This window comes from Anguilla rostrata, chromosome 6 (assembly GCF_018555375.3).
Source record: "Anguilla rostrata isolate EN2019 chromosome 6, ASM1855537v3, whole genome shotgun sequence".
Lineage (NCBI taxonomy): Eukaryota > Metazoa > Chordata > Actinopteri > Anguilliformes > Anguillidae > Anguilla > Anguilla rostrata.
This window is the reverse complement of record NC_057938.1, coordinates 50,735,542-50,756,806: the sequence shown is the minus strand read 5'-3', so window position 1 is coordinate 50,756,806 and position 21,265 is coordinate 50,735,542. Positions and strand designations below refer to the sequence as shown.

At 41.2% G+C, this 21,265-nt stretch overlaps 1 protein-coding gene across 2 annotated transcripts; it reads left to right on the top strand.

Moving 5' to 3' along the window:
• Window positions 1-536: 536 nt before the first annotated feature.
• Window positions 537-19,364, top strand: txlnba (taxilin beta a). 2 transcript variants are annotated; one of them, XM_064340404.1, is made up of 10 exons: window positions 537-682; window positions 2,569-2,877; window positions 4,701-4,792; window positions 5,534-5,704; window positions 9,873-10,067; window positions 12,705-12,824; window positions 13,607-13,681; window positions 16,720-16,812; window positions 17,206-17,301; window positions 17,715-19,364. In XM_064340404.1, exons 2-10 carry the CDS (start codon window positions 2,583-2,585, stop codon window positions 18,228-18,230), a joined length of 1,653 nt encoding a protein of 550 aa, XP_064196474.1. In that variant the 5' UTR covers window positions 537-682; window positions 2,569-2,582; the 3' UTR covers window positions 18,231-19,364. The 2 variants fall into 2 exon arrangements, with proteins under 2 accessions (XP_064196474.1, XP_064196473.1); XM_064340403.1 differs by lacking the exon at window positions 13,607-13,681 and adding an exon at window positions 13,489-13,563 and having other exon boundaries at window positions 554-682.
• Window positions 19,365-21,265: the final 1,901 nt, after the last annotated feature.

Below are 21,265 nucleotides of genomic sequence, written 5' to 3'. Positions count from 1 at the left end.
GACTAAGGAGCATCCATTGTGGCCTGTTGGGTGAGCCTACCAGAGAAGTTTGCATGGTTGAAAAAGTAGGCCTTTGCATTGATCCCTGCATTCAGATCTATCTATATGTTTGAACAGATCTTATCGCACATGAAGACTGTAATAAGTACATCTCTCTGCTGGCTGACACCAGACCATTCAGAGGCCGGAGTCCAACTTAATGTCAACCTAAAGGCCGGAGATAGTGAAGCTGAGCAGGGATATTCAGGGACAGGAATCCTGCTTTAATTTTCCATTGAATTGCTGCTAATTATTTAAATACGAGTGTACAAAATGAAAACAGCCTACAGGTGCTTAAGCCAGTCCTTTTTTATTTTTTAACTGTAAAATTGGCCTCGGTCTGAGGTGTAAAATCAAGGCTATATTTGAGAGAATGGCAGAGAGAGGAGGCCACATGAAAAGCCCTTGAGCTGACCTGGAAGGCCACTTAATACAGAACCTTCCGAGACTCCCTCTTGAAAAACCTTGATCTGGAGAGACCTCAGAGGCCACTTCTCTCGCTCTGCTACCGCTGTCTTTCCATTGGTGCACGCTGAGTTCCATGGGGTTATTTTTGGGGAGGGCCCCGCCGATCACAGCTGTTGTTTCTGGCATCAGGTTCTCAGACCCTCTTCACTTCACTCTATCTTCCCTGCTGGTCCTGGTAAGTGCCACTCCATTCTCTTTGCTCTGTATGTTAGCCTAGCATGTTTTTTTAAAAAATATATATATTGTGGCAATTTGTCTTGGTTTTATTGTGATTTTGGTCCTTGTTTTTTCATATGTGTGAATATAGCTTCGATTCAGAATAACCTTCTTGTGAGTTCTAGTGAAGACTCTGAGTTGCGTGTATCATAAGTCTTGGTAGCCATGTTCTGTCACGTGTCTTGCCACTGCCTGACACAGCTGAAAATGTCCTCCAAACAAAACTGACTTTGAGGTGACAAATCATGTCAGAGGGGTAAATTAACTTTACCGTAATGCTTTTTGTTAATGTTTATAGGAATACAGATTAAATACATTCAATACGTACTTATTTTTACACACGTACATACGTGCGTACAAACCCGAAACATGATGGATATGTTTTAGGCTACTTATTGAGCATGAAGATGAAGTTGCTTTCCGTCATTTCTTAATTTAGTCGGTTAGTGAAGAGTGAAGTCACGAGTCGTGTTCAGTGAATAAATGATAGCAATAGTTACGCGCACCAGCAATCAACGATTAGCACTGATGTCAATGGCCTCTTTATTTGTTTTTTCCACTTGTATACAGAGGGACACTGACATCAGCGGGGACGTGGCTAGAATAAGAAATAGCTTGTCCATATTTAGAAGCTCCAAAAATAGACTGTGGCTCCCGAACAGGTGCCATGCGCTCGCCTGCTCGAAGCAGAATGGAGAGGGAGAGGGAGAGAGGAGAGAGAGAGAGAGAGAGAGAGAGAGAGAGAGAGAGAGAGAGAGAGAGAGAGAGAGAGAGAGAGAGAGAGAGAGGAGGGGGGAGGGGGCACTAATTTTATCCTGATAAGTAGGAGCAATCATGAGGAGACCAAACCAGTGGGTAAACAACTCCCGGATGGTTTAAGTTCATTGGGTATGAAATCAAACAGAGAGCTGTTAATGCCAACACCATGTGCCTCTGTGCCATTCTGGGATTGGCAGTTTGGGGGGGAAATCTTAGCATGGTAACAGACCGCTGTGTTTTACGCCATTTTTCACCATTGCTTGATCGAGCATGTTCGAGTTTATGCTGCTGCTTTTTAGCATTAAATCCACACGTGTATTTGGGGGAAAAAGGGAATCAAAAGAATGGTGTACGTTAAAAGCCTGCACATTTGGCTCAGTTCAGGAAAAAACAAATAAATGATGAAAATAAATCACTAGGTTTTATCATGCAAATGTAGATGTCAGTTTTTTTGTTTGTTTTCATTTTCTGTATAATGAGAGGAGTATATCTTGTTATTATTTCTTGAGATCTGATATTTATGTTGACTGAAGTACTATAAAAGGGTGCCTTTGTACTGCTGCTGGCTAATTATGTTTGCTTGAACATACTCCTTTCTTCTAATGTTACAAAGTTATGAATACCAAGCTTCTTTAGAAGCAGTGTGGATATTTAGTCACCTTTGAACACACTACATCTGATCTAAAAATAATTTTTTATCAGACACATGCGCTACTTATTGTTCTTGAGTTCTAAATTCACTGCGGCAAAATGATCAGTTGGTCTTGATCAGCACAATAAATACTCCATCTATGCTAATTTCAAACAAATATTGTTCAATCGCCAATTTTAATGTTATCTTCAGTTTAATGGGTGATTTAGAGGGATTTCCCATTTCGCAGATTCTTTTTTCCATTATGCACAGTGAACTGTATTTGGCACCCTCCATTTGAAAGAATGGGTGGTAAACATCTTGTTCAACGTACAAGTCATGGTAATCACCACTAATAATAGTACAGGCAACTAAATATGTCCAAAGATTCACTGAATTTAAGAGCTTTGTATTGTGCAGGTAAAAGTTGTAAAACACGATTCTTCCCTTCACAGAGACATCAGTAAACATGGACGGCAACATACATTCAGAGGTCATCACCGAGCCGGAAGGCCAGCCCGGCAACACCGAGGATCAGTACGACGACCCGTCCGAGGATTTCAGCCGGAAGCTGGAGGACATCATCAACACGTACGGGCCGGCGGCCAGCCTGATCGAGCAGCAGGTCGCGCTCCCTGAGCCCGAGGAGGCGGACAGGGCCGAGGAAGACGCAAACGGGGAGCAGGGCGAGGAGGCCACGCCCGCCAAAGACGCCGGCGCCGGCAAGGACCCGAAACTGGAGAAGAAGATGCTGAAAGGCTTGGGTAGGTGCTCTTGGGCCCTCCTTTCTAGGAAACTTTCAACAAGGCGATGCTGGTTCCAATCATTTGTTTAGCAATATAGGTTATATGTGTCCTATAAGCTACATGCTTGCTACACAAAGGAAGGTTTGGGAGGCAGTCCAGTCCCTTCAGCATTTGTTTCCTTTACCTTGGCCTCAGAATTGGTGTTAGTGGTCTTACAAATTACTAGCAAACCAGCAAACTTGTAGTGTTTACAGCAGCACCGTGCTCAATGGTGGTATCTGATACAGCCTGAGATTGCACAACCTACAAAATCTAATTCCAAGAAGTCACGCCTTGATGTCTGCTTTTAGTTGACAGCACGCCAACCACATTTTGGCACATTAACTTGTTTATGGCAAAGCCATCTACCCAAGGTTGGTTTATCCCATCCCTTGAGTATTTCACAGAACAAAGGACCACTATGTTTGATTGGTTCTTCACAATGGTTGCACAACTGTCATGCTATTGGTTAAATCAATTATTTTAAAATGAGAGGGGGGGATTGGCTTCACTGAAGGCAATAACAATTGAACTTCATGGTGAAATTAAGAGTGTCCATTCAGCGCTAAATCCTCTATTGAGATCACAGTAAATTAACAAATGGTACTGTAAGAGGGTTGACATAATAATTGAGGTGATGTTTATTAGATTCAATTGTATATCAAGTGTCAGTTATTTATTAGTTTTATCTCTATTTTTTCATGAAAAATACGGTATGATTTCATCTAAGAAACAGACATTACAGTAAATAAATTTTGTTATATACCCTCAAGGTCAGTTTAACATTCTGTTGATATTTTCCATAAAAATTACACACAAGCATTCTCAGAGCCTCATTTTGTTCAAAGAATGCTCCGTTGTTTGTATGTGAGAGGGAGGGAGAGAGAGAGAGAGAGAGAGAGAGAGAGAGAGAGAGAGAGATAAAAGAGCATCACTTCTGTGAAAGTGAAAATGTACTTTTCTCTCAGATACGGCAGGCAGGCAAGTGTCTACGCCCATATCCACATCTGTACTTCAATAAGGTCACATTTATCCCTCTCTCTTTAGCGGCAGCTAATCTGCCGTTGCTCGATGCCGATTCCCATGCAGGCAGGGCCCTGAAGAGCCCGGGGGGAGTTCTGCGCTCCAGTCACAATTCAAAGAATAATCAATTGACAGGACATTTGTCAAAATTACCCATGGGCCACAAGACTTTGTTTCTGAGCATGCTCTGTCCAGACACAATTTTTAGAAAAATTATTTTGACCCCTTAATGTATTTGTCCCGAATTGTTTATAGTGAATAATTGCTGTAATTTTTATATATCGTAGTTCCTATTGCTCTTGATGTGCTTTAAAAGATTATACTGTAACTGCTTGTGAGATCAGCAGCCATGATATATTAGCGGAACTCCAATGTATATGACTTGCAGTTTACCATGATGCTTCATTTGGTTTGCAAATTACTGCAAAGTCCTGGGACTGAGTGCATGATTTTATTTCTTGGATAGAATAATATTTGCCTAAGAGTTTATGCTCTGGTATTCACTAATGCTTTATCTTTTTTAAATGAAAAAGCAAACATTTTCAAGTTTAGGTGTTTATGAAGCTGTCAGTTAAAATAACATGCAAGCTATTGTGTCTTAGTTATCTGAAGCTAGAAGTCTTCAAGTTTGATTATTGTTATAGTGTGAAATATTCTTCTCACAAAAGCTTGTGCTTGGATTACCTGTCTGTCATAATTGTGCCAATAGGAAATGACTAATTAGAGGAGTTGTTCAGGGCTAACATGCAACTCTATGTGGCGTCTTTCTCTACGTACAGGAAAAGAGGCCACACAGCTAATGCAAAATTTGAACAAGCTCAGCACTCCAGAAGAGAAACTAGAAGCGCTGTTCAAGAAGTATGCAGAACTAGTAAGTGTCCCTGCCCTCTGGCTAAAATGTAGCTCAATATATAAGCATCCACAGGCCATAAAACATAAGGAGAGGGTGGGGAAAAAAACGAATTAATTGACAAAAGACTGCTAAAAGTGCCTGGCGAGCTCTTCGAAGTGGTTCAGCTTGTACCGGAATGACCTAAATATTCACAGCTCCAGGGTGCAGAGCCGATCGGAGAGGAACTAGCAGAGCCATATGCCGCGCAGGATAGCTGAAACGCGCCTGTCTCCCACATTCTGGAAAAAGTAACCTCATTTTAAAAAAATCTCCACCAATTCCAAAAAAAAAAAAAAAATCCAAAATAGTTTGGTGAAGCCAATATTTATCTCTTTTGCACCAAGTCCTCTTTTTGTCTCTTTCATTCCCAGTCCAAATGCAACTTGCCAGCTAATCAACTTGCCAACTAGGGCCTGTAAAATGCCAAAAAGCCAGTCAAATAGACAAAAGCCTGGAATCAGTCAACATTCATCCTTAACCTTGACTTGCAAAATTGCAAATGCAAGTGTTCAGGGGTTTTGTATTGTCTTCACAGACACAGTTTGGCAGGTTTAGCGAGCGCGACAGTGAACTTGCCAAACCGTTTGCGAAGACACACACACTCAATCAGCATTCGTTTGGCAAAGGTGGGGACGAATGTCGATCGGATCCAGGTGCGCGGTCCTCGGTCGCGGTCGCGGTCGCGGTCGCGCTCACAAACGCCTTTTGCGTCCCGCGCAGCTGGAGGAGCGCAGGGCGGAGCAGAAGCAGCTCAAGCTGGTGCAGAAGAGGCAGGCCCAGGTCCTGAAGGACAGGGAGCACCTGCGGAGCGAAAACAGCCGGGCCGTGCTGGCTCGCAGCAAGCTGGAGGAGCTGTGCAGGGAACTGCAGCGGCACAACAAGAACCTCAAGGTGGGCCTTCGCCGCTCTAACATCTCTCAGGGTGCTCTGTCTCCATGTGTCTTTTTACGTCTTCCTCCTTTGTCTCCCCCCCTCCCTCCCTCCCTCCCTCCCTATCTTTCTCTCTCTTCGTCTCTCTCTCTTGCTCCTTCAACTATTACATATCCTCTGGAATATGAGCTCTAAATGAGTACAGTATGATTTTATTTTCCATCCTTTCACTGATTTTATTTTCCATACTCTTTTAAACTTGGCATACAATTGTAGGAGCATTTGGATATCTCATCTTAATATGGAAGGCGAACTCTTCAGTCATACTCCATAACTTAATAACCTTGTGTTTTTGTAAGGAGTAAAAACTACCTGTTTTTGTTCAATGTATTAGTGTTAACATTTCTTATTTACTAAAACAGAAACCAGAATTCGTTCAGAATTGAATAAAAAACAGAAACAAAAAGGTAACTATTGATCAATAAATTTGATGACCACAATATCTGTTCTGTGCGATCTACGAACAGATTATTCTCTACTATTTACATGAATCGATCGTTTTTTCCGAGCCTTCACATCCGTTTTGTTGTGTATAACCTTTTGTTTTGAGCCGAAGCGGGTTTTCTGCTTGTTTGTCTGCGTTGAGTAATTGGTTCCCCTCCCTGCCGGCTCTCCCTCAGGCACACCTCTGTTGTCTGCAGCCTCATCCTTACGCAAAGCTTTGTTCGGCTCACAGACGAATCTCTGTGAGGAAATCTTCACGTTCGGGGCGGTGACAGTCTTCTCAGACAAGAGGGATGGTCTCATCAGGGTTCTGTGGCGTCTACCCTTCGACCATAAATCAAAGGGAGGAGCAAAAGCCTTGAAGGCAAAGGTCACGGGAGGTCACATCCACCTCTGATATGCTTTAGCGTCGCTGCTCGGCCCAGCAATCTCAGTTTTGCTGTTTTTATAGCACGTGTCGTTCTCACGTTTAACGTTAATTACAGCGTCGGGATCCGAAATGGCATTATCCAACTTTAGCATTATGAGTGAATCTTCTATCAACCGATGAATTTGGTGGTAAAAGCTTTGCACTTTTCTTATTTTGCTTTGGGTTTTGTATTTTTACTTTATTTTTTAGATTACATGATGGCATTTCTGCCTTACAACCACAGGGTGCTAATCTAGTCACATTTTGCTAATTTGTTTTCAGATACCCCATTATGTTTGATTGCCTCATTTCAATTGGTTCAATTTGAATGTGGAAATACTATCAGTGGTGTAGTGGAAAAAGAAGTAGTGGCTAAATTGTAAGAAAACCTTCAGAAGCAAAAAGTAAAACCATGAATCATTAGGGCCTATTATTAATCCATTTATTTTTTGTGATGGGTGATATAAAGGGGCAGTTGGAGGCATTTTGAAATTAAAATACAATGATATTCAAGAAAAGGCTTTCAATACTAAAACATTTATATTTTTTGCAAATAATGTACTGCCTGCTGTTCTTTTCGGTTCTGAAGAGGAAAGAAAGGGTTGTTCAGAATTCATTTTCACACAAGTAACTGTTCTGTCTAATGTTGGATGATTTAACCGCTTGTTATGTTTTTGTTTATGTAATAGTCGGGTGTAAGCGCATATTCTAACTTAGGCTTTACCCGAGAGATCCACAATTGGGGTGTTCTTTTATTGAAAAAAGGGTGTGATGTCTATTTTCTAGTGCTATACTGGTTCCGACCTTGATCTTAATTTCTTAAGATGAACTATTCTGGGCTGTGTTCTCATGATTTTTCAGCACGTAATAACAAAATACATTGTGCACATCCATTAGCAGTTTTAGTTGATGTAGTTGATGTAGATGTTGACAGACATGCTCAGTGGAATGTGCATTTTCATGACCTTAATGGTCTAACAGTTTGTGGTAGAGTCAGGGAAACTACAAGCCAATTTGGCAGTTCTCCAACACATCTCAGACTACAAGGATTTGATGGACGTTTTTGATAGCCATCATATTCAGATCACACATCTCAGAGAGTCTTGTGTCTGTTTGAGTGGAGAACTTTCAGGAATAATAAACCTGTTTTCCTGGCTTTGAAGATAGATTTTGTGACATATTGAATGCTCCTATTAGTTTTGTTCTTGCTGAAGGATGAAAAGGAATGTGTATTTTGTTGTTGTTAGTCTAAGCTGACAGGTACTGTGAAGGAGTTTATCTTGATGAGTAGGGTTTTACTGACAAACGACAGTAAATGGGTGAATAATTTCAGTTTGAAAAACAAAGCTAATTAATTGGAAACCAATGTTAGTTAGTCTTCACTCGCTGTCTGATCATTTGTGGTTCATAATGTAAGAAAGCACTGAGAAGCCTATTAATTTATTCATTCTGTTAGCAGTGTGGCAATATTGCCTAAAATGATCAAGGTATAATTTGTGAAAGAGAGCTATAGAAAATTTTACTTGGCGAGAACACATTGCTAACAAATCACTGATCTTTGTAACGGCAGGCGTGAAATGAATACAAAATTATTTACGAAACCAGTTAGTCCTGCTGTGACATCCCCTGCCTTGGGGAAAATTTCAAGACACTGAAAGAAGTGCTTCTTTGTGTTCTCTTTGCTTTGATGGAGAATCGATTATTTAGCGCCATTATTTAAATAAAAAAGCATTTGTTCCTTGTGTCAAAATACAAAGATTTATTTTTGAACACCATTGTAGTTCGCTTCACTAGATGAAGGGTTTTTTTTTTTTTTTTTTGCAAACAGACTCATTTAACTAGACCCCCCCCCCCCATCCCCAAACAACCTTGCCTCTCTCAGTTACAGTTCATATCTGCATGTCATGCAGGAGAGAGACATTAAATGGCATTGGAAGCACAGCGTCAGGTGTGAGCACCAACCTGAAGCCTTAGCCTGTTTATTATTATCAAGCTTCCTTGAGAAAGGCAATACGTTAAATAAATATATGATTATTTCACAACTCAAAGATTAAATTTCTCAGGACAATGTGGTATGCTTGCTTCAATCCAGACATATAGCGATTGGGCTACGAACCACTCAAGGCGAAGCAGCTTTTTATTTTTATCCTTTAACATCCCTGTGACTCACCGCCAAACGGCAGACTCTGTACATCATCAATTATTCTGGGGAGAAGAGCCCTCTGTGCAGAACCTCTCAAGCTACAGTATTTCTGTCAAGAATCTCCACTGAACACAAAAAACAGAAGAAAAAAAAAATGTTTTTTTTCTTTCTGGTTTGGCCACAGGGGGCAGGTTCAGCCATTGTCAACAGATGAAGAAACGAGTCGTGGCTTCTGCGGTGCGGGCGCAAGCTCAAACTTTATTCCTCCCTGCTCCTCCATCTGCCCCACGTGCCAAGAAGTGAAATGCCAGCCCCCAAAAGGCTAGAGCGAACATTTCCATTTTTTTTTTCCTCCTGGTGAAAGCAATGGCTGACCTCAGCTTTTTATCGGGTTCAATATTAGCCTCGGTGAAACATGACTAAGACATCTGTCTCTTCGCTAAGGCGGTTTACCCCCGAGGACGTTCCTCCGCTTCGGTCCGCGGTAGCGCAATCGGCCGTTTAACCTATCTCTCTGGCACGGGGCAATAGGCCCTGAGTGTGTAAGTCAGATTCAATTTTTATCACGGGCGCTGGGTTAATGCCCCCGGTTGCATCTGCGTTAGAGGCCCCTTGCTTTGTTTGCCTGACTGTGGCTTTAATTGATTCACCTGTCCCAGGTGGGGGCTTGTGTCCGTGCCATTTGTAAACACAGGCAAACAAACAGATAAGACCCCAGAGAGGAACCTTGACGACGCTTGATTTACTCTCAATTAGCCGAGTCTGAAAACGCACCCCCCCTCCGACGTCCGGCAACCCAGAGGCAATGCGAGCTTTGTGTGTGTGCGTGCGTGTGTGTGTGTGGGTGTTTGCGTGCACGTGGGTATACGTGTGTGTACATGTGTATGTGTGCACATGTATGTATGTGTGTGTGTGTGCGTGGGTAAACATGTGTGTGTCCATGTGTATGTGTGCATGTGTCTGTGTGTGTGTGCATGGGTATACATGTGTGTATGTGCGTGTGCTTGTGTGGGTAAGTGTGTGAGTATGTGAGTGCATGCGTGCATGCATTCATGCATGTGTGCGTGCGGGTGAGTGGAGGGGGCGGGGCTCTTTGTCGATTGACGGCTGTCCCTCTACCCCCCCGGCCGCAGGAGGAGTGTCTGCAGAGGTGCCGTGAGGACGAGCTGAAGCGCAAGGAGATCACCACCCACTTCCAGTCCACGCTGACGGACATCCAGGCCCAGATCGAGCAGCACAGCAACCGCAACACCAAGCTGTGCCAGGAGAACGGAGCCATGGCCGAGAGGCTGCAGGCCATCATCAGCCAGTACGAGCAGAGGGAGGAGGTACGGAACCGTCCTGCGCCACCCCACCTGCGCCCCCCCCTGCGCCGTTCGGCATCAGGGGTCATGTCACGTGACAAGCCCCCCGACCTTGGTTTTCGTTCACGGTCTCTCGGATGAAAACTGTCACTGTCCCTGGAGAAGCTCATGGGCTCATGTAGGAGCTGACTTATGCTCATATGCAGACTGCTGAAAGTGTTACAGTGGGTCAATAGCGAATTGATTATTGTTTCTACTTTATGAGTAAAGCCAATCAGTTTTATTACTTAATCAGTTTTAATCAATGTACAGTCACAGGCTGGGGCACTTCTGGACCACATTTATGGAGTCTTATCCTGGACGATATAACAAAGCAGTATTGTTGGTTGTAAACTGACTATTGTACAGTTCTGTGTTGCTTGCTGTGTGAAAAGGCTAATGGAAGTGAACACCTGGCCAGATTTGGGTTTACGTGGTCACATGTATCTGTTCAAAATGGTTCCTTGACTTTTAGTGCCATTTTTTCTGCTTCTGTCCTGCCCAGATTAGTCACAGAGACTCCTCTTATTTCTAGCTGAGCAATTCCTCCTGAGTCACATAGACCCACACTGCATCAAGAATAGTTTAAATATGTGTTTTATATTGCATATTTAGATCAAGTGAAAAGAACCAAAAATCTAACTTGAAAGAAGGGGTCTTTTCCCCAGACAATATCGTGGAAGGTGTTGGCATATCCACTTACAATGATCAGTCTGTTTTTATAAAAATTTTTATAACATGTTGCAAATCTGGCAAACATTTCTCATCAAGTCACAGGGGATTGCATTTGCTTTTCTGTTAATATAAGAAGTTCAGACACATGTTCTTTATCTTCCATATAGTCAATGACACACATTGCAAGCTTTGTATTATTTTCTAAAGCATAATGAATGATGCATGCCCTATTAGAAATTGCATTATGCTTATTTTACACTATAACATGTCTTATTTAATCATACTGGAATACACTGGGGAGTTGACAGCTCCAAAATGACGCATACAAGCCAAAATTTGTCACGCTCACGGTTGCCATTGGAGCTGTTCTCACACAGCGATGCCCGGTGTGCAAAAACAACATCCTTTCCTTTGTTGCGGCAGCTTGATCCATAACTATCTGTCTCCAGCACCACCTGCTGGTCAGGCAGTGGTAACACATTTTCTGTGTCGAGTGAAAGAAGGCCGGAAATTTGAAGCAAAACTAATATTTATTGCCAAACCACTGCCCGTGATTAGATTTGTCTCAAGCCATTAAGATGCACATAATTCTGAAATCACATATAAATACAAAAGAACACGTATGGCAATGTGACTGGTATGCCAGAGAAGGGCATCTAAAAAGAATTTCAAGGACACATTAAAACCAAAGTAAAATCAAATGTAAGTTCTCTTTATCTTTATATAATTTACATAACTAATGTGGATTTTTGATTCTGTTTTCATACCAGTGGTTTTTTTCATCAGCAGTTTTTGTAAGAAATGGGGTGGGGGGGGAGGGGATCTTGTTTTATTAATCCAAATGGGTGTGTCACAGTTACAAGAGATTGAATATCAAAATATTGAAAGTTTGCTCTGTGAAAAAAAAAATTGTCCTGAGTCGTATCAATTATTTTGCCTCAAAATTCATTTTCATACAACAGCAGCCGTGGAACTACACAATTTACTGATCTCAATTCATGGCGCACAGTGAGGTGCACTGAATCAAAAAGGAATCAACACAAAGTGCGGATACGAAGTATGGAGCTCCGACTCGGAGCTGTGTCAACAAGAGCACTGTGAAGGCCTGCCAAGAAAGAGAAACCAAACACACTCGCAAACTGCGCTATCTCTAGACACAAGCCTAATTTGTGTTTCCGAGAGTTATGCAGGCAGGTGGTGTTCTTAGTATTTGGAAACGGCTGGAAAATGATTTAATCATGTATCGTGTTCTCAGAAGAGAAAGGAAAATGTGCAAAACAAAAGCAAAAAAAAAAAAGTACAAAATTAAATATACTACTGCACACTGTCTGGAGGGAGGGATGATTGGGTTTGGCGATTAGTTATACCTCAAAGTTCCTTGGTATTGCTGAGATGGTTTATTTATTTATTTATTTATTTTGTGACGTGTGCACATGCCTGAGCAAGTGCAGCAGGAATCTCACAGATTCCTTTTGAACATTTTGCCCTAGCAAGCAGTAGCTTGCAGGCATGACAGGGGCAAAAAAAGGTTTGGGGAATTGACTATCTGGGTGATGCAAATCCAACGTGGGTCACATTATTACACATAACAAACATGTATGTAAGGAGTTTTAATGATGGCCTGTGAAAATTCTTATATGCCTTTTTTTAAGTGCCTTTATTTAAAAATGACATTTTCCTCAACCTGAGGAAACTTTATTGAATGTATATTACCTTCTCATGAAGAGGAATCTCGTCCGTTCATTTTGTGGTATTTGTTTAATGATGACAATGACATTTAAAGAAATGCTACCTACAACAACAACAAAAAAAAACATCAAACTTGAGAAAACGTCTTGTCAGCAATATGTTGAGTTAAACCGAATGTGCTCTCAGGAGAGTTTCAAGTATGGAATTCCGTAACAACCGCCTTCGTTATCCCTGCTTCCTGTGTGTGTTCCGGTGCAGAGTCTGGAGAAAATCTTGAAACACCGCGACCTCCAGCAGAAACTAGCGGACGCTAAGCTCGAGCAGGCCAACATGCTCCTGAACGAAGCTGAGGAGAAACACAAGCGAGAGAAGGAATACGTGAGTTATGCTTTTCATTTTACACCTGTGTCATTTACAAAAGAAAAATATTTGCATTTAAAATTTAATTCATCCCCCAAATTGTCTCTATTATACTAACGTTTCAGGATAAACTCTACAAGATTGGTAGCCTTAAATTCAACAACATTATCTCATTTCACTCCGTAGTCTAATCCTCTTTGTAAACACAATGATAGCACAGGGGATTTTCTTATCTTTGGTATTCAAACAAAAAATTGGAACACCTGCTTTTATGAAACTGCTAAAGTGACACATGCTGTATGATGAGCTCTGTTTGGAGATTCTCCAGCTGTCTTATAAAATGTAAAAAAAAAGAAACCTGTTAAAGTCCATTGAATCTGATTTTTGTGTTTGACCTGAACGTCTAATATGAGGTTGAATCTGTCAAAAGTGTTTGATCTGATTCTGCTACTCACATGTTTTTTATTGCTTAGTTAGTGGAATATTTTTATAGTAATTGTTTCAGAGTTTCAAGGATGTTTTATAGCTGAGGGCTGAGGGTGAACAGTATTACACCAGCAAATGTGTTCTACGCCTTATAGCGAACAATGGCAGTTGGTCTTGCTGCCATATTGCTCACGGTAGCATAGGCCGAGAACTGGGGGGGCTGTGACAATAATCATTTTACTGTTTTTGTTAATAGTTGCTTAAAGAGGCAATTGAAAAAACAAAGAAATGCTACGCAATGAAGGAGCAGGAGTTACAGATGAAGAAGCAGGTAAAGCAACCTTCTCTCACCTGTGTTTTGTGTCTGAATACAGTTACTGACACAGGCCGCTGAATGGAAACTGCAGGCTAAAGTCCTGAAAGAGCAGGAGACATTGATGCAGGCCCAGGTGAATATTCCGCGTCCACTCCGGGGACTGTCGGTTTCGCGACCGACGCCTGCTTTAACCGAGCCTCACGTAGCCACGGCAACAAACTGATGCCTGTCCTGCATTACGCACATGTCCTCTGCATTTTCCACAAGCTGGACTTTCTGAGTATGTATCAGTATTCATAGTACATTTCAAGCACCTACCACATATCCATAAACCATGAATATGGGTCCATATATAGGTCTATAATGTATATAGAGATATTTTTTCTTAAAATATTAATCAGTGGTTCTCAATGAGGGTGGCACGGTGGTGCAGTGGGTAGCACTGTGGCCTCACAGCAAGAAGGTCAGGGGTTCAAGTCTCGGCTTGGGGCCTTTCTGTGTGGAGTTTCCTCCGGGTACTCCGGGTTTCCTCCCACAGTCCAAAGACTAATTGGAGACCCTAAATTGCCCATAGGTGTGAGTGTGTGAGTGAATGGTGTGTCTGCCCTGCAATGGATTGGCGGCCTGTCCAGGGTGTATTCCTGCCTCTTGCCCAATGCCCACTGCGATAGGCTCTAGCACCTCCCGTGACCCTGACCAGGATAAGCGGGTATAGATAATGGATGGGTGGATGGATGGATGGGTTATCAATGAGTAATTTCTGCTAAACCAAATATTCTGCTGCAAACCATACTTGCATCTGTGGAATAGATCCCCTCTATATTATTACCAAATGATAGACATATACACTCAACTCTAATTTAAGAATTTGGGCCCTAGATATCAACCATGAAACTACAAGACAGTATGATATTGACAAAGCCCTTATTTTTACATTCAGTGGCGAACTAAGCCTGAGCATATGCCTTTGCAGTTTGACTAACAGATCTAATGCTACCCTAATATTGTTTAAAATGCACCCTTACCGAATGGTAATAGTATTACCATAAAATAATGTTGCTATTAATAATTGAACAACACCCTGGATGACAAACTAATCTACAGTATATGCTACAGCACATTGTGCATATCTGAAATTAATTAAATAAATGTATTTGTTCCATCATTGTATTCTTTTTATGATTACAGATAGTGGTTACTGAAATTAACCAAAAACATTACGATTAAAAGACTATTTGCAAAAGTCACTATTTATTTATTTATTTATTTATTTATTTATTTATTTATTTATTTATTCATTGTTTAAAAAGATTGAATGGACAGCCTGCCCTCAATACTTTTTTTTTTCACTTTATTTAGACATGGACAACCCTTGTGGAAAAACAGTATGCTGAAGTATGCTATTTTATGCTTAAGAGTTCTTGAAACATAATTAAAGTTTATACCAAGTAAGCTTAGTGTACCATTTCACATAGGAAAGCAGAAAGGGTCACAGTAGAGTGTACCATTGCAGGAAATTTAGCTAAATGAGGGCATTTTCATGTGGGTTGGCAGCCAATCATCCTGCAAACTATGTCACATTATCTCCTGTTATATTATGATTATTAAAATCACTTAAGGACAATATTCCATGTGCGTGAGAATGGAACCCTTTCTAAATGCCTTCAAATGTTATTTCAATTTAGTTTTTTTCCACTGCTGCAAAACATATTGACTTACAACATATCTGAATGATTTTTATATTTGATATATATTACAGAGGTTAAATATGTTTTTATTATGAAAAAATTGACCATGATAACTTTTTAAATGACACCTTTTTAAAAGATGTAATGATGAACACGCTATTAGTTAGAAGAGCATTTAGCATTTTAGATTCTCAAACCAACCCACTATCACAAAGTTTTCAGTTTTATGCAAACTATTCTATTGCACAACTGCGTGTTCATTTACAACACAATTACACTAATTGGGTTACATTATTCTACCTTTTTTAATGTTAATCTCATAAAGATTAATGGTTCTCTTGTACATTCATGAATTATTTATGACAGTTAATGCAGTTTTAATTAATTGCAGTGTAACTATGCCATCAATTAAAACCTTTTCAATGGGAACTCTGGTAAGAATCTCTTCTGGTGGTCAGTATTATAATACAAAGCATATGGCTTTGTTTTAATTCTGTCTTGCATGTATTTGTTTCATGCTGTGTGACTTATTGTAACTAATTAAATGCAAATATCCTTCTTATTTTTTCCTGTGGAAAAAATAGTTGAGTTATATGACTCAGAAAAGGCTAATGCCTTTCGGTGAGCAATAAAAATCTCTGGAAAAGAACTGAAAGTGGAATCAGTTTGATGTTGTCTGTATGAATAAGGCTTGTGATTTGTCACTCTTTTAAGTCAGGAGAATGTCTCTTCAATCGTATGAACGCAGTTTGCATACCCATGAGGTATGTGTGAGAGGTGTGCTTTGGCAAAGGAAAGAAGAAGGAAGCAATTTGAATGTGGGAAACTGCACACCATGCTATCTGACAGGCCCTAACAGATTAGCCGGTTAACTCTTGAAAGGGCAACAGCCTCTGAAATATTTATAGAACGGCTCATTAATATATCTCGGCAACCACTAAAAACAGCCACAGGAAATCCCACAGAAGCTGCCGGGGATGCTGGGAACTGGGTGTGCATACGGGGCGAGCTGGACTAGGAATACGATCGTCCTAATTAGACCCAAAAGCTAAAAGTAGATCAACAATGTGTGGCCACTTGGATGTGTTTGAGAAGAAGAAGAAGAAGAGGAAGAAGAAGAAGAAGAGGAATAAGAGGAAGAATAAGAAGAACTTTGTCCCTGTAATGTAGACCTGAAGATGTGTTTAGTCCCATAGAAGGTTGTGTTAACATATATATTCACCTCTGATTAAGGTTCTGTGTAAAGTACGATACAAAAACTTAAACCTAAATCTGATATTTGATGAAATTAAGATAGCATGTCTGAATAAACTCATTTTCTATACTGAGAATGCAAAAGTTGACTTGTCGATGTGAACAGAAGTTAGAAATGATTGAAGGCCTTTAAGTTCACTGCTCCATCATGTACTTACATGCACCCTTCATTGACTCCGCCCCTTTTGATGACGTCAGAGCTGACTGCTGTCCCGCTTTCTCTCCTCAGCTCGTCCTGTACTCACAGAAGTTTGACGAGTTCCAGACCACGCTGGCTAAAAGCAACGACGTGTACGCCGCTTTCAAGCAAGAGATGGAGAAGGTTAGCACTGTCTGTTCAGTCAGACACTTCTCATAGCATTGTATCATAGCACCTTATACATCATTATCAGCTTTTTACTTACGGTTTCCGAGCTTATCTCAGCCAAACACGTACACCCTCTTCACCATTAGTCCACATGGAAACCAATCTTCCTCCCATGTTGCAAATGCACTCATTCATTTTTACTTATTATGTGTATACATACAGTGGTATTTTAACTGTCAAAATATTATTTTTCTTTTTACCTGGTATTTTTCCCATGATTATTTTACCACAATGAAAACGTATACAGAGTTCAATGTTAAAAAAACATAATAAACGTGACATAAGGAAAAATAAACTGATGTGCAATAAAAATGTAAGACATCTAATATCTGGAATTTTGATTTGTAGATGACACAGAAGATGAAGAAGATGGATAAAGATTCGAATACCTGGAGGACACGCTTTGAAAGCTGCAACAAGGCACTGATGGATATGGTGGAAGATGTAAGATAATTCAAACTAAATCCCATTTGTTCAAATGCACCACTTAGTACAAGAATAAAAAGTTCTATTTCGGTTCATTTCGGTTAACTGAACGACTGACAGCGTCATAAATTAAGATGCAAGGTAAAAATAGTACCTTTTTCTGGACCCAGGACCCTCTTTGTTTTTAAAGCTGCAAAGGCAGCAACAGCTTAGAGAGAAATATGCACGGCAGGCCCCTAGCCTTTGAGGGGCCCTAAGCAGAATTAGATTTGGGCCCTCCCATCCAAACATTATAAATAATATATATTTCAGAACAATTAGGGGGCCCCCTGGTGGCCGCGGGGTCCTTAGCAGCCGCTTATTGGCTTGAGCCGGCTCTGACGGACGGTAAGCCCCCGTGGGCTAATGGCTTTCCCCTCTTCACCTGGCAGAGAGCGACGAAAGATAAGGAGTTTGAGCTCTTCACCCTCAAGATTCTGAAGCTGGAGAAGCTGTGCCGGGCGCTGCAGGAAGAGAGGAAGGGCCTCTACAAGAAGATCCAGGAGATCAAGCAGTCGAGAGCCGAGGTCGCCCCCACGGAGGAGCAGAACGCACAGGAGGGCTCCGCCCCTGCCCCCGCCCCCGCCCCCGACTCCGCCCTCGACCTACCCCCGGAAGAGCTTTTCCTGACCGAAGAGATGACCCGTCTCAGCGCGGAGCAAGCCCGTCTGCAGGAATTCGCCAACTCCCTCCTGTCCTCCTCCCTGTCGGAGGAGCGGGATGAGGAGGAGTCTGCGGAGCCCGCGGGGGTCGAGCAGGCCTCCTCGACGGCGGAGCCGAAAGCCAGCACCGCCCCGGCCCCGCCCTCCTCCCAGCAGCTCACTTCCGCTGAGGAGAAGACCCAGGAGAAGAGCGATGGCGATGGGACTGCGGTCGTCACAAGTAAATTATCACCAGAAATGTTCTAGCTGTTCTAAATGTTCTACAAGTGCCTTCCCACAGTTTGAAAATTGAATTCAGTTTGTTAGTCTGTATTTGTGAATTTTAAGGTGTGGTGTACACTTTAAGCATCTTTTTAATTGTGTACCAGCTGGCTGCCAAAAGATATTTTAATTGTTTTGTACGGTATGCTGGAATAAATCCAAACCATGAATGTCAAGTTGATTAAACGGCCAAGACCCTATGCAATACCTAACAATTAAGACAACTTTCCTTTTACACAAGAATCGTATGCAAATAACTGTGTTTCTCCCTAATCCCTTTGTCCTGTCAGTGGCATTCTTTAGTACAAATGATCACCGATGCCCACAGTTTTCTAGTTTTTTTCTAGGACAGCAACATTTTCATAACGCCTGAAAATGACAGAGGTTTACGTGAGTGCGTTTACTCCCTTTGTTATGAAATTTAAATAAATGCAGGCCTCTACTGTAACATCGGAGTTAGCCATTTCAATCAGGCCACGTGACCCTTCTTTCTTGCCCTTGCTTAAAGATTTTTTTTCCCCCGTGAAAGTGTTTCCATGGCAACACACTTCCAAAAAAGAAAAGAGACGAGAAGAGAGAAAAGAATCAAGCTCATTCTGTCTGGGAAAGCAATCTGTATGTGACAGCCTTCATCCAGCGAGCTGGTGGGGGGGGGGGGGGGGGATGCGCAGACCCTCTCCTGCAGCATGATTTCTGCGGAAGAACAGCAGCCTTACGCAAACTCGGCGAGCGCGCACCAAGGGCACCTCACAGGACGTCAGGGACTCTCGGTCGCCATGGCAACCCCCCGAGCAGGCCCAGCCGGGGCATCTTCGCATTTGCATGTTAGGTGTTTTTTTTCTTTTCTTTTTCTTCTTCTTCTTCTGTTTCTTCTTTCTTTGTCTTCTTCTTCTTCTTTTAATGTTATTGTGTGTTGCCTGACATCACAACACAAAAGAATTAACATGCAGAACCTGAAGGGGAAGGAGGAATAGAGTAGGGACATTGGTCGCACTGGGGGGAAAAAGTGCCAGAGGCATGTTATCTCCAGGGTTTTCAAATGCTTATAGTGTAATTATCGTGTCATCTATCATTTAACATTGTCCAGTCCATTGCTTTAATAAACTATATTAACTTTGACTCATGCATATGCTTTTCTTGCCGAGTGTATTATATATGGTACCCTTTTACAGTGCGAATATCTGAATGTCTGGTGAGCTATGTCTCATGTAATGTGAGGGGACATCGTATAAAATAATGATGGAAGATACAGCACCTGTCTTCCGTCTAAAACAGTAAATGTCCCATTTTTATCATTAAAAAGGCTGAGGAGTAATCTTTCGTTTTATGGTTTGTTACCACTCAATTATGAACCATTTGGGTAGCTGACCCCCATGTCTCAGGTAGCCTACATACTGCTACATGCACTTAATTTAGATTAAGGTAGTGTAACTGTACTGTCTCACTCAAGACTCAAGCCTTTGACCTTCTAGTTCCCTAGAGCTGTTCTGTAGTCACTAAATGAGAAATTGGTTTTACATTATGATACTTTTTTATTGACAATTAACAATTTAAATATAAAAAGGATATGCAAAAGTATAAAACATTTAGTTAAATTCTGTAACGGAATCATTTGTATTCAAAAAAATTTAAGTGTTGAAAACTAAGCTACATATGAAAATCCAGATGTACCACAGCATCAGGAACTGATTTTGGCATACTTATGCGTGACTCACGGGGGAACATCTCTGTTCTTACGAGAGTTATTTCACTTTGAGTTTGTGGCCACCAGATGGGGCCTACGTGCTTAATCAAACTACAAGTGGGGAGGAAGTGACATATTTTTCCCTTCACCTCTTCCCCCAAAGCTTGTTTCTTTATTGAGAATGTGCACTGAGACTTGAAACATGCCTAAGCTTGTCGACATTAGCACTTGAAATCTCGAGAACTCAATTCTAAATTACATAAATGTCGTTATGGTATGTCTTGTGGTCTGAAATTGTGTGTGCGTGTGCGTGCACATGTTTGTGTGTATGTGTGCGTGTGTGTTCATCTAATTAGTTAGTTTTATATCATTCATATATTAAATGGTTCATTGGCCATTAAATAAACAGCCTTTTTGGATTCACAATGTAGTTAAACATACAGTATTTCCATTTAATATTATTCATTGAACTTTGACCTTGAGAGAACAAGGAATGCATCATTTAAATGGAGGCTAAAGTGAAAGTAGTGGGTCACTTAATTGCTGGTAGTGGCATAGGGTTTTCACTGAGGGAAACAAAGACAGGATGCGCTAGATGGTAGTTTTTTCCACTTCCTTAAATCAAACAATATATCTGACAAACAAAAGACAGAGAGAAAACCTCAGAGTGCATCAAATTTTCAGACCGGTGGAGGAAAAGGTTTCAAAAATGAATACAGATAGCAAAAAGAAAAACAAGAAAAGAATATTCATAGCTCAGGTCAAGGAAGAGAGTAAAAACGGCTATACAAAGAGCAAAAAAAGAGGCAGTGAAACTTCCTCTTGGCTCTGTCATATTTTGTGCTGCTTCTGAGATAGCCCTGGATATCTCATTTCCTGATATCCTTTGACAGTATAGGATTGCACAGATAGGTGGCAGAACACAATACACAAGAACAACTGTACATGGATTAATAGAGCTTACACTCACAGCTAGGTACTATTGGAGTCATTTCTCAACATCTCTACAAGTGATCAAATTGATCAAGCATACAGGCAAGATAAATGATGGTCAGTTTGACCATTCATGGCCATTTAAGTGAGTAAGTGTCAAATTGACCACTGTGGCATTTTTAGAGTTAACTACTTTTTAAGTACATTACTGTAGCTACCTTGCAAACACCACGTTTTTTAAGACTCATAGACAGAAGCGTATGCATGAGTAACTTGCCAGTTCTGTAAGTTGAAAACTTTTTGGTCGGGATAAGATTTACCGTACTGAAGGTAGGGGAAGTGCCCTTGGATCAGGTTTCACCCCTCGCTCTCGTTCTTGGGTTGTGAAATTAAAGAGAGCCTC

What these genes read in the sequence shown, in the direction of transcription:
- txlnba (XM_064340404.1), top strand. Translation starts at nt 2,583, where the DNA reads ATGGACGGCAACATACATTCAGAGGTCATCACCGAGCCGGAAGGCCAG. An exon ending in TCAAGAAGTATGCAGAACTA is followed by an intron (nt 4,793 to 5,533) that starts GTAAGTGTCCCT and finishes CGTCCCGCGCAG; the next exon opens with CTGGAGGAGCGCAGGGCGGA. An exon ending in AGACATTGATGCAGGCCCAG is followed by an intron (nt 13,682 to 16,719) that starts GTGAATATTCCG and finishes TTCTCTCCTCAG; the next exon opens with CTCGTCCTGTACTCACAGAA.